Raw genomic sequence first — 13,277 nt, 5'->3', positions numbered from 1 at the left:
GAGAAATTGGCCATCTCACTTGAAAGTATATGTTTTGCTGTAAAAACCAGCTGTGTCCAGTATCCCTAACGTAACGAGTTTGTAAAGTACAAGTCAATAGGTAAGAATAACTGTTGAACTATGAATACCTTCCTGAAACAATTTTCAAAACCACAGAACTAAGGACTCATCTCGATCAGAGCCCAATTTCATAATAAAGTACAAGAGCCTCAACTCTACTTGCGATCATTATTACAATATGTTTAAAATGTTTCCTTTTTTTCTCCATAACCACTATAAAATAACTACTGTTTTTTATTCAATACTTTAAATGGAATGATTATATATAATAATTATTAATCTACATTATGTTACTTATGTTTTTGTATATCATTAATTTAAGTTTATGATATTGTTTATGAAATGTACGCATCATTTGGATACAAATAAATAACTTTAACTAAGTTTTTTTGTCTTAATCCTGAAACACAATCACACTATAGATTGAATCCTTAAATTCGTAAATAATAATGGACAAAATACATATAATGGTTTTGTATCTAATGTCATTCACCCAAAATGTTCCAATCGGTAGAATGCACAATCACAAAAGTTCGTCTAGTTAATCTGTCATCTCCCAGGATAACAGGATCAAAGGAATTTGGGCACAAATTTGTGCCCTCTGGGAGAGGACAGGTTAATAGCTTTACCGAAAATTATAATAGTTCATGCATAAATGTCTATTCTATACATTGCGTCAAATATATTTATTTATCATTAAAGATCAAAAATACAACAAGTTACATTACAGGTCTTAGTCCTAAAGAGTAACAGGTTGGCAAAACAAATATTTACACTTATAATTACAGAATAAGGATAAACTATAATTAATAAAAGTAACATAAAAGATATGTATGTATATGTAGGTTTACATCGACTTTATGGTTAGTGAAGCGACATAAAGATGTATAAATATTTATGACTTACTAACTGTACATATTAATATCAAATTACTATTTAATAATTTTGTTCATCATTATTTTCAAACTGTATGTATTGGGAACCGCTCCTTTTGTCTCATAACGGCACTAATTATTTCAATCAGTTATTCAAGCATTTGAGCTGTCAATTACCTATCGACAGAATGATTGATTTAACACACCTTGTGTGCATCCTTGTCCCACTCATTACGTATAATATATGCCCATCCCTCTCTCTGCCGAAATTGCTATTGTAATATCTCACATGGCTACAGTTCGTTTCAGCTATATTTAATTTCTTCCGCATCATATTTTTGGGCAGCCGCCAATTTTTATTACTGATACCATTGGGCTGGCACAGGGAGGGATTCGAAGGAGAATAATAATATATTAAATCGATTTTACGACGGACGTTTGTAGGTTAGACATACTGAAATACACACTTTATTACCTTACTTAATTCTTATTTTTTTTTCTGTTTAGATTAATAGGGCCTGTTTTACCACTCATTGATAAATTTTATTTTGATATGAGACAGATTAGGTATCTGCGATAGGTACTGTCTCTGTCTGTTTTGTCAGAATAAATAGAGACAGCATTACGTTCATCTGTGAAATAAGTGGTGGAACAGGATATATAGATTTTTTGTTTTTGTGTAATTTTCTTCGGTAGTGAATGCACAGTGAAGTTCAACTAAGACTTGGAATAGTTCGACTGCCGTCATCCACTTAGGTGTGTGATCACTGATCAGCATGCTTGTACGAGTAATTATCAACATCTGACGTCACTTCAAATATACAACGCGGTGGGAATCGAGTTGTTACGCCGTCACGCCACTGGCATCTACTAACATTGGCATAAGCCCATAGACTGTCATTGATACGAAGAATATTATAAATGCGAAAGTGACTGTGTCTGTCTGTCTGTTACATACCCCTTCACGCTTAAACTGCTGAACCGAATTAAATGTAATTTGGTATGGAGATAGTTTGATATCCTGGGGTAGAGGATAGTATTTAACCCGAAAAACTGCTCCCGCAGGAAAGCGATAAGCCAATTCTTGGCAGGCAAAATCGCGGGCAAAAGCTAGTAAAAAAATATTAATAGAAATATCAATTACCCAAGTACTTCTCAGCAGCGAATAGATCATTAGCCTTACGCAATAATATGAAGCAATATTCATGTTCAGTTCACTATCAATGCTAACTTCGACCATGGAAGATAACATCGTGAACCACATAGTAACTTTATACCAGGGGGGTGACTGGAGGGGGATCGTGAAGACGTGTCATGACCATCCAGGGAGGAATAGGGTGCTTTGGGTGTTCCCTAGTGAGGAGAACTTCAGGTTCCTAGGGGACTGTGTGAGGAGTTTGGGGTGTGATCGGGTGTTCAGTGTTGGTTGTGGCAGTGGGTTGCTGGAGTGGATGATTATCCAAGCTACGGGTAAGTTTTGACTTAACAATAAATCGCGCAGCAATTACGGCGACTTTTTATACTCCAAATAATAACGTGCCGTTGGTAAAAAAGCAGAATAAGTACCTATGTCAATTTTTCAAAAGATAAATAATTGTTAGAAGTGGACCCTTTCTTTTCCCTTTTGTTTATTTGTCCAGTAACCCTACATTTTTTAAAATATTTTTTCCAGATTTACCAGTAACGGGACTAGAAGTAGACGGAGCATGGTGGCACTGCAAATACGCGCCGCCAACTTTTATACCTCTCCTTTTCACTCCTCCTACATTAGAAAAGGACACCATAGACCTACTGAATAATACTACGACAGCATTACTATTTTGTTACTTTAACAATAGACCAGCATTTGAAGAGTATTTAAAATATTTTTCAGGAAATGTTTTGATAATTATTGGACCAGGAGATGGCAAAGGAGTGCACACAGATCCTAAACCATTCGGAGATGTTGGTGACGATTGGAAGTTGTATAAATTTGAAGAGGTCAGAAACAGCTATGATTTCATAGCGGTATACTGCAAAAATAAGTGAATTAAAGTAGTGGCATTTGCCTTGAGTGTTAGTGCCTGGAAATATGCCCTATTGACTGTGGTAGGCACAATGGTGGCCAACCTTTGTGAACTGTAAATCTTTGCGAGGCCGTAGCATAGTCAAGGATAAAGAGATGTATACATTCGAAAGTTAGTTTATTAGTTCAAAAATATACACCCATAGATAATGTTCTCATTATTTGTTATAAATACTTGTAGCCAAGATGCATGAACTTTGAGTATTTAATGAAAGACGCGGGCCAATCTACTTTTTTACAGACACTAATCTGTCCGCGACATTTTTCAAACAATTGCAGATTTTTGTAAGTATACATGTTTTTTCTGTAATTTAATTGATGGTGTACATGAATACATGCCATCCTACGTAAGTTTAATAGGTTGAACCGTGAAATATCTTGTTGAAAGTACGATTTTTTGGTAACGCCAGAGAATTTTGGAAAGCAGGAGACGCCCAAAGTGTCGGTAAAATAGTTGATTGGCCCGCCGCAGCTAAGACGACATCCTAATATGGACGCTCTGAAATGAAATGAAGTATGTACCAATTCATCTTTGGTTACCAAGATATGACAGATCTCATAATCTTATTTTTCGAGTTGAATGAAACAAAATTTATTTCAGAAAAATTTATTTATATTAATTAAATGTTGTTTATATCCTAAAGTGTATATAAACAGAAAAAATATTGTCTATTTAACACAAAAACAATACAGACAATAGAATTCAATATTATTTTCAATATATTTACTTAATTTGTGTCATAGTTAATAATTCATTATAAGTTAATTAAATATAAAACCTATCATCCTAAAAGAATTATATTTTTTAACAATATTAAGATAATATAAAGATAATTTTATTAATTTAATTTGTAGGTATATTTTAAAATCTAATTTCACTTAAAAAGTAAGGATTTGCACTTGATGTTTTGATTATGTTGTCATTCGAATAAAAAAATAACATTCAAAAATGACCAAGGAATGATTACAGCATAAATCATCATACATCGACCTTTAGATACATATTACTGCGTATAACTACTTAACTAGGCCAGCTTAAACGTGAAAGACGACAATTACGGTATGCACATTCATACAAATAACAAAATGAACATCCACACTTTATTGTTACCTGTTGCTTGTCACATTGAGGACAGGACTCTAATCAAACACCCCAGGAGCGTTTCTCAAAATTTACAAGTCTAATAATATTGGCGTTTTTCTCGTAAATTGAATGAAAAATGAAACAAAAAAATAACAGCGGGGCGGCATTAGCAGGTACCTAATATTATTCGACTAATATGCTTCGAGTAACTCGGCACTGGTTTTAAATCAGTGACCGTTCTTTCCGACATTCTTTATGGGCTTATCCCGCTGTTACTTCCGGTCCGGATGATTATCATGATAATTAAATAAATTTAGCAGAGTATTTCTAGTTAACACCGTTGATGGCCGCGAGGTCTTCTCGTTGTTCGAAGGCGGAGCGTGGAGCGATTTTTTCTCTCTCTTCGTTGCCAGCTAAGAAGATTGCTAGGTGATCCTGTGAGTTAAATAAAACATGAGAGCATAATATTTAAGGCTTATTGAACCAGGCATTACTTTGCGGTGGTCCATATGAATGAACTAAAGACAATTACTATTCTCACCCGCGACTTTTAGGTATAGGGAATGGTGACGAAAGGTATACCTAAACCCCTGTGCCGGTTTTGGCACTTCCAGCGCCCTGGGCAAGATTTCCATGGGGCCCCAACTTTTGGAATTTTTGGAAAGTTCTAGTAACAACTCTAGTAGCTCAATGATAAAAGGGAGCGCCAGCAGCCCCCCTTTAAGTCTGGCGCCCTGGGCGGTCGCCCCACCAAGCCCTACCCTAACGACTGCCTAACCCCTAAAATGACAGGAAGATAGGGAAGAATATCTCAATGATGAAAATTATAAAAACAATATTTTAGTGATTCTATCAGCCCTTTCATTTGATATAATAAATGTTATGATTGGTCTTTTGGAATGTTATACGATATATTTTGCTTTTAAAAAAAAATATCAACCAAAAACGGGTCCGCTGTTTAAATTTCATTTATTTACATTACACGCACGCCTTTGAATAACTGACTTACATGTTACTTAATATTGTGTACCAATTTTCAACGAATTATAAGGGCCAACGCTACTTAGCTGGCGCGGGCGCACCACGTCTGTCTGTGGGCACAATAGGTACACATAACTAGGCACAATACTTACGTACACATAACTTGTTACGTATATTGTGCTGCGGGTACGGGTAGATAAGTACAGTACCACTACCATGAATTTACAGTGACCGTATTCGATAGCGAACGGCGTAAGTAAATTATGTGTATGGAGAATTGTACAGCGCCTCTACAAATAATTTACGCCGTCGCTATCGAGTAGTCACTGTAAACTAGTGGTAGTGGCCCTAAGGGTTCCGTTTTTCCGTTTTAAGCGTGGAACCCTAAAAAAATGGACTGTAAAGAATCTAACATAAGAATGGTACAAGATCGGTGCGGTAGGGGGAGTTATCAAATTTGGTTTACCTCGGCAAGAAATGCAGGGACCGTTGATAAACTTTACTATTCAAAAGCCTTACCAGGTAGACCTTGGAGCTGGCCTGGAGCTGCTGCAGGAGACTCTCCAGCTTATTACGCCAGCCACGCACCTCCGCGATCGCAGAGTCCACGGGCAACGCCTGCACGAATAAACAAACAATTAAGTAAATAATACGCACTGCTCGGAAAGGAAATTGGCTTCCGCCATTTTTAAACCCCCTTGCAAAAAGAGAGGCGACGTGGTTATAAGGTCGACGCCAATGATAGGACAGGCGGGAGGTCGCGGTGGGTTTTGATACCTGTAGAATCGTACCTTTATCGCGGAGTACCTACGCAGCGCCGCGCCTGCTGCGGTATCGTTGCTCTCAAATGGATTAACAGATTTCTTTGCGTTTTTTAAAGTGAAACTGAGTGATTTTTAACCCTCGACACGCAAAAAAGAGGGGGTTATAAACCGTAGCTCCTAAACGGGTGGACCGATTTGAATGCGCTTTTTATTTGAAAGCAAGTTTTCTAGCGATGGTTCTTAGACATGCTTCATCAAAATCGGTTCAGCCGTTTTTGAGATATTGAACTTTGAAGTGACAAAGTCTGGGGTTTTCCAAGTTTTTGCTGGTTAGGTTATAATTATTTTAGCTATGTTTGATAAAAATCGGTTAATCCGTTTTTGAGATAGGTGTATTGAACTTTGAAATGCCAATGTTGATTTTCAACTCTTCTAAGTTTAAGTTATTTGATAGAGCATAATCTAAAGGCCTACCTAAGCCTTAGTTAAGGAAACTATTCCGTGCTGTCTAGACTTTTGGGAGCGTTGACGATGCTCAGTTGCAGAGTCAAGGAGAGTTGGGCGTGCTCATGCAGGAATAGTTGCCCGCTCAAAACAACGGGCGTCTGCGCAGTCCCCACCACCACCAACACAGTAAGTTAGTTAGAAACGTAGCCCGTGATACGAAAGTCTATCGGTGACAGTAAAAAACAGCAGGGCTACTCCGAAACTCGAAACTCGAAGTTCGTGTCGTGCGGTCCCTCTCGCTCTCGTATTAAATAGTATAAGTGTCAGAGGGACCGCACGACACGAACTTCGAGTTTCGAGTTTCGGAGTAGCCCTGCAGCACTGAGCGACGAGCGGGGCGGGCGAGGAAGGCAAACATAACCGCTGGGGGGCTGCTACGAAATTCGAAAATCGAAGTTGGTATCGTACCGTTCCTCTCACTCTCGTATTAAATTATATAAGTATAATCGGGACGGTAAGATACGAGGTTCGAATTTTGCACTTCGTAGTATACTTAGGGCTTGATTGGCGTGCACGACTGTCACGCAGAAATTAACTCTAATCGCTAGACTTAGGTGTACTTGCTGTGATATTCGCCGACGAGAAGCATAACATGGATATTGCTCTTACGTATATCCATGAGTTTATTTTACCTACCTTAAGTATGGCGTCAGCTGCTGTCGACAGGTGTTTGGACACAAGCGAAAGACCTTGGTTTACGTTCCTGAAAAAAGGTATCTGTTGTAAATACACACCATATCATAATTTGGAATATTTTAATTTGACGGTCTGTTTAGATTAGGTACTACGATTGCCACGAGAGTTGAAGTGATAATAAAACAGTTACAAAGAATAGGATGATTATTTAGTCAGAAGCACAGAATATACAATACAGAAGTGGCGGGTTGCGGATCAGCAAGATCGAAATCATACAATCACAAAAACCAAAAATAGTAGGTAGCGACTTGGATGATATTTGTATAAATATTCTGTCGGTGTGTTTGAGAATGTCATGCAAGTATTAAAATGAAAGAAAGCAAGACATTTATTGTAAAAGTTTATAAGTTTTGTTAAACCTATACAAATCTTAACTAATATTATAAATGCGAATGTATTTTTTTCTGTCTGTTATCACATCCCGCGTAAACCGCTAAATGTATGGAGATAGTTGAACTTTTAGCTTGAAAAAATTGAATAATTCCTGAGGGACAGCGATACGCGATTCACGAATTCTTCGCAAACGGAGTCACGGGCAGGCAATGTTAGTGAATCTGACTACGAAGCTTGAGGTCCCGGGTTCGATTTCCGGCCGGGGCAGAATATTTGTATAGATAATACAAATGTTAGCTCTCGGGTCTTTGATGTTTAATATGTAAGTACCTGCGTTTAAGTATGTATTACTCCATATAAGTATGTTTGTCCGTTGCGTAGTATCCATATAGTACATACAAGCTTTGATTAGTTTGGGATTAGGTCGATTGGTGTCAAGTGTCCCATGATATTTATTATTATTATTAAATACTGCATCTGTTCTAAAATGGCTCTCATTTCACGTAATGTAACGTTATAATATTTGATATGAACGGTACCTACTTATAACTTGCACGAAATTATAGAAATTTCAGTACTTATCTTATAAGCGAGGTTAAAGTACAATGTCGTTAAGATTATTTACTCATTCATGCATAAATACATTCCAAACTGTCGAAGATATCTCTCTTGTGGCCTGTAGTAAATATTTTTCCTTCTATGTTTTTATCTTACACGCGTTCGAAAAACGAGAATGAACTTCGAAACTTTCATTCAGCTAAATGTAACCATAGCTAAGTAACAATTTTGCCACAGATTGCAGTTTCGTTATGGTTTCATGACAGCATGAGAAAAAGCGAGTTCTTGTTGAGTAGTGGCCTCCCAGTCGAAAGCGGAGCGTTGGATTCTTATGAGACATAAATAAAATTCAGAAAAACTCAGAGGTTGCCCAGGCTTGAACCTACGACCCTCTACTTGAAGGAAGGCCATATATTGGTCAAACGATTAGACACTAGCTAGGCTAGGCGAGTCTAGATACTTACAGATATAATGATAATGAATAATGGATTTCCATCGGGAAAATTCGAATACGATGGTACCCAAAGTGTAAATAAATTATTATACTAAATGAGTCATGTTTTCATATCCATCAACATGGAACTTTATTATTAAGTGTCAAATCTCTTAACAGCTGTACGATGGATACTGAAGCTAATATTGAGAGAGCATGATAAATATACGGTAGGTACTTATGGAATATGTACATATGTATTTCATATTTTTTTCTTATGTCATGATTTTACACAATGACATATTATTATTTTCGTAGTTTTGTAAAATTGATGTTTTTTATTTGTATTTTTGACGACCTTTTTGTGAATTCCTTATATTTGATACTAGCTGTCCCGGCGAACTTCGTACCGCCTAGGTACTTAACAGGCAAACAATGAATGTCGTGTTAACTTTTAGCTAAACAATGTAGGATTTTACTAACGTAACTGAATGAGTATAAATAAACATTACGTTAAAGTTTATTAGAATAATAAGGATTAAATAAAACAAAGTCAGGTTAGGACACCATTATTATAAATTATTATTTCCAAAATTTATATTGTGGTTTTCATTGAGGTTGTGTTGTGAATGTGAACAATACGGTATTTGACTATTTTGTATATGTTTTATATATTAAAACTACACAATGCCTGTTATAGAATAGAAAAACAATTTTTAAGCTACCTTTTCAAATAACAAAGTTATAAAGGTTTGAAATTCAAGATTAGACAGAGAAAGACATACTGGCATGTGACGTCACACGCCAGTACCGTCATACTTGCTGCATAGAGAAAAGCGTTTGAAAAAGAGACATGTATATAGATTTTTCAAAAAATCACTATAAATCCTATTTTCAACCGATTTAAATTTTCTCTTCGCTAAACACTATCTGTATATCTATATTTTCATAATAATATTAAGATATGGCTACATACCAAATTTCATGGCTCTAAGCCCCGAGATTGTTATTTCGAGATTTTATCCCTAGGTATCCCGTGGGAATATCGGGATAAAAAGTAACCTATGTGTTATTCCAGAGGTCCAGCTACCTACATACCAAATTTCATGGCTCTAAGCCCCGAGATTGTTATTTCGAGATTTTATCCCTAGGTATCCCGTGGGAATATCGGGATAAAAAGTAACCTATGTGTTATTCCAGACGACCAGCTACCCACATACCAAATTTCACGGCTCTAAGCCCAGCGGTTGTTATTTTGAGATTTGATCCCTATCCCGTGGGAATATCGGGATAAAAAGTATCCTATGTCCGTCTCCTGGCTCTAAGCTACCTCCCTACCAATTTTCAGCCAAATATGTTCTGCCGTTCTTGAGTTATAAGTGGTGTAACTAACACGACTTTCTTTTATATATATAGATAGATAATATATGTACTTACCTATTATATGGAATGATGCAATGTAATTTAATTTTTCACTAAGGATTAAATAAAAATATCTATCTATTTACATACGAACTTTACCGATAAAATACAAGGGAAAACCATTATACAGTACTACAAAAAGCTACAAAGGCTACTTATTATATACGAGTATAAAGGACAGAAAAAAATTCTCACCTGGGCAGGTCCGTGTGGGTATAGTTGACCAGGTGGACGACCTTGCGGGCGGTCTCCCGGGCCAGCAGCACGACGAGCTCCTCGAGGGTCTCCGGGCGCGCCTGGTTCTCCGGCTCCGGCTGGCTCAGGGACGCGTACAGCTCCTTCGCCTTCTTCCAAGCTAGGACTGGGTCGGTGGCCACCTGCACCATTCGAAAGTGTGTTAAGTGTTAGAACAGGGGTTTTTGAGGTCAAGAGGGAGGCTTTTACCCAGTTGTGGGACACTATTTAGGCCAGTGATGGGCATAGTACGGCCCGCAAGCCAACTCCGGCCTGCCAAGGAATTAAACCGGCCCGCCGACGTAACTTCGTAATTACTTAATAAATAAAATAAATAAATAAATAAATATCATGGGACACTTGACACCAATTGACCTAGTCCCAAACTAAGCAAAGCTTGTACTATGGACACTAGGCAACGGATAAACATACTTATATAGATAAATACATACTTAAATACATATTAAACATCCAAGACCCGAGAACAAACATTCGTATTATTCATACAAATATCTGCCCCGGCCGGGATTCGAACCCGGGACCTTAAGCTTCGTAGTCAGGTTCTCTAACCACTCAGCCATCCGGTCGTCAACTTAATAGTACCTGTAATGTTCAGTACTCACTTGGGTTCAGTTCAAGACTGAGGGTACTCTGCAGATCTACCCACATCTTAATATATAACATGCCTTTCCCCCGGGACAAGAGGAACACTGTTAGTCTTTTAATCCCTACATTATTTTTTAGTCTTTACACACACATCATATGGCCCGCGATAAATAATATTATTTTGATCGTCCTGTACTTAATATGAAGTAGAGTAAAGTATAGATGCACGGGTAAAGGAGTCAGCTAGACTAGCCGTGTAGTAAGTAGAGAGTAGAGGTACCTACCTAAGGTGATTTTTTTTATTCGACTGGATGGCAAACGAGCAAGTGGGTCTCCTGATGGTAAGAGATCACCACCGCCCATAAACATCTGCAACACCAGGGGTATTGCAGATGCGTTGCCAACCTAGAGGCTTAAGATGGAGAGAGTAATTTCACCGGCTGTCTTGTTGGCTATGATTAAAAAATTCAAAACAAATTAATTTATTATTTTACTTCGTTGATAAGTGAGAAGTCACTATGAGAGATCAAAAATGCCGTGAAAATCAGGAGACCCACTTGCTCGTTTGCCATCCAGTCGAATAAAAAAAAACCGGGCTCTGTGTTTATCAGAGGCTGGGATGATGATGATGATAATTCGAAAGGTTAATAACCTAACCATAAAAATTTAATTTTTAATACAAGCTTTTTGCTGGCTGTACTTTTTGTTGACTGACTTGCATTGTCACTCAAACTACATTTGCATACCAAATTTCAAGTCGATGCTATTAAACGATAAAGAGTTCCGTCCTGCGGAGATGATCCTGGCTGGACTACCAGGATATCACTACTAGATTATTGTAATCATATATCATATCATTTCATGGGACACTTGACACCAATTGACCTAGTACCAAACTAAGCAAAGCTTGTACTATGGACACTAGGCAATGGATAAACATACTTAAAATACCTACCGGGTGTGGCCTGTAATATGAGCAAATAATTTAAACATAGATCATACTCGTCAAACTGAACAGATTAGTTCAGCGACATTTAAAAATAATTAGTTTTAAAAAAAATATTACACTTTTAAGTTTATTCGAAGAAGCAATGTAACGCAAAATGCTTGATGTTTGTAGCGTGACAGGCGACGTCAGTTGTGTTCTAGGATGGCGTACATTGATAGCACAGTATTTAATTTGTATGAAAAAATTAAAATTCAAAGACTCCATTATTTTTAAACGTCGCTGAACTACTTAATTTTGTTCAGTTTGACGAGGAAAATCTATGATTTAATTTTTTGCTCGTATGCAGCACGGGGGGGATAGATAATACATACTTAAATACATATTAAACATCCAAGACCCGAGAACAAACATTCGTATTACTCGTATTCATACAAATATCTGCCCCGGCCGGGATTCGAACCCGGGACCTCAAGCTTCGTAGTCAGGTTCTCTAACCACTTGGCCATCCGGTCGTCGTAATGTCACGCGATTTACATAAGTATAACAAATTTCAAGTCAATCTGACTACTGGAAGTTGGTCAAATTTGACTTGCAGGATTTGATTACAGACAGACAACGGGACAGGTACTAAATAAAAGCTTGTAAAATGCTGAATACTGACCAGCTCAGCGACGTACACCAGTACGTGTATCTGTTCCTTGATCGCCTTGGCTTCGGCGAGCGCCTGCCGCGTGAGCCGCCGCTGCAGCTTCCTGCGCAGGCGCGCGCCGTGCTGCACGGCGTGAGCGGCGCGCGCGCGCCCCGTCTCGCCCGACGCCGTGTCATCCGTCACTATGATTGTCACTGGGGTCACAATCTGTTTTTGACTACAGCGTGTATTTTTGATACTACCTCAAACTCTAACCATACGAGGATTTAAGTGCTGTGTACCGGTATCGAAACAAATTGTAAATTTAGAGTTAACTATCAGAGCGTAATTAATTTTTGATATATTTTCGAGCAGCAATGTAATGCGTACAATAATTTGATACGAGAGAGAAGCGTTCTGTGACAGCTGTCACGTCAACAAGTGCGACGTTTTGAATAAAAACAAAGTAGGATCGCGTAGTGTACATTGCGTGCTAATTAATTTTGCAAGGAAAATAATAAGTGTACATAATAAAATGTGATTATTAGGGCCTTCACTAACTGCCCTTAAAGTTTGAGGTAGTATCAAAAATACACGCTGTATTTTTAAAGAAAATAAAAGTCTATCACGAATAATTATTGGAGAAGACGCATTAACTTATATGTATGAGTATAGAGTATGAGTTCTAACAGACCACATTTTTAATTTTCATTCAATTTTTATAGAATAATCGAGAAAAACTAAACAAAATGCAACGTTGCCACTGTTGCCAGCTCGATCATCAGGTAGGTATAAAAAGCACAGGTTGGTAGGTAAAGGCCGCATTCACAATGATCCGTCGTGTTGTTTCATACATGGTTGCGTTCACATTTATCTGAGAATGAGAGGGCTTGGGCAGTAGCTTCGCGGACCGCCGTCGACTTCGCCTTAGTTCTTAATATGTTAATACAAAACTAACCTTTTCTCGTACTGAATCAGGCTCGTGTTTGTGGTTATGCACTATGTAATGATGCAAATTTATTATTATGTCTTTCTGTATTTAGCTATTTGACGTTAGTCTTCATGAAGATGATGCTTTCTGT

The 13,277-nt window shown here is 37.7% G+C and overlaps 2 protein-coding genes across 6 annotated transcripts in view; one reads left to right on the top strand and one right to left on the bottom strand.

The window, feature by feature from the left end:
- The first annotated feature begins 1,732 nt into the window (after positions 1 to 1,732).
- LOC141434218 (uncharacterized) lies at positions 1,733 to 3,210 on the top strand. The gene is made up of 2 exons (XM_074096585.1): positions 1,733 to 2,405; positions 2,608 to 3,210. The coding sequence occupies exons 1-2, from the start codon at positions 2,141 to 2,143 to the stop codon at positions 2,961 to 2,963; spliced, it is 621 nt and encodes a 206-aa protein (XP_073952686.1). The 5' UTR covers positions 1,733 to 2,140; the 3' UTR covers positions 2,964 to 3,210.
- Positions 3,211 to 3,591: 381 nt separating this feature from the next.
- The window catches only part of Lsd-1 (lipid storage droplet-1), a 31,873-nt gene continuing 22,187 nt past the window's right edge, over positions 3,592 to 13,277 (bottom strand). For 4 of the 5 annotated variants that reach the window (XM_074096576.1, XM_074096577.1, XM_074096573.1 and 1 more), the window contains exons 5-9: positions 12,229 to 12,410; positions 9,974 to 10,155; positions 6,973 to 7,039; positions 5,585 to 5,683; positions 3,592 to 4,519 (exon numbers count right to left, since the gene is read on the bottom strand). In XM_074096576.1, the coding sequence (XP_073952677.1) occupies positions 4,412 to 4,519; positions 5,585 to 5,683; positions 6,973 to 7,039; positions 9,974 to 10,155; positions 12,229 to 12,410 (638 nt within the window). In that variant the 3' untranslated portion in view covers positions 3,592 to 4,411. The remainder of the gene's footprint in view (positions 4,520 to 5,584; positions 5,684 to 6,972; positions 7,040 to 9,973; positions 10,156 to 12,228; positions 12,411 to 13,277) is intronic. The other variant, XM_074096575.1, reaches the window with a different exon arrangement.

The sequence above is a fragment of the Choristoneura fumiferana genome, chromosome 13 (assembly GCF_025370935.1).
Source record: "Choristoneura fumiferana chromosome 13, NRCan_CFum_1, whole genome shotgun sequence".
Lineage (NCBI taxonomy): Eukaryota > Metazoa > Arthropoda > Insecta > Lepidoptera > Tortricidae > Choristoneura > Choristoneura fumiferana.
This window is presented reverse-complemented; position numbering and strand designations above follow the sequence as displayed.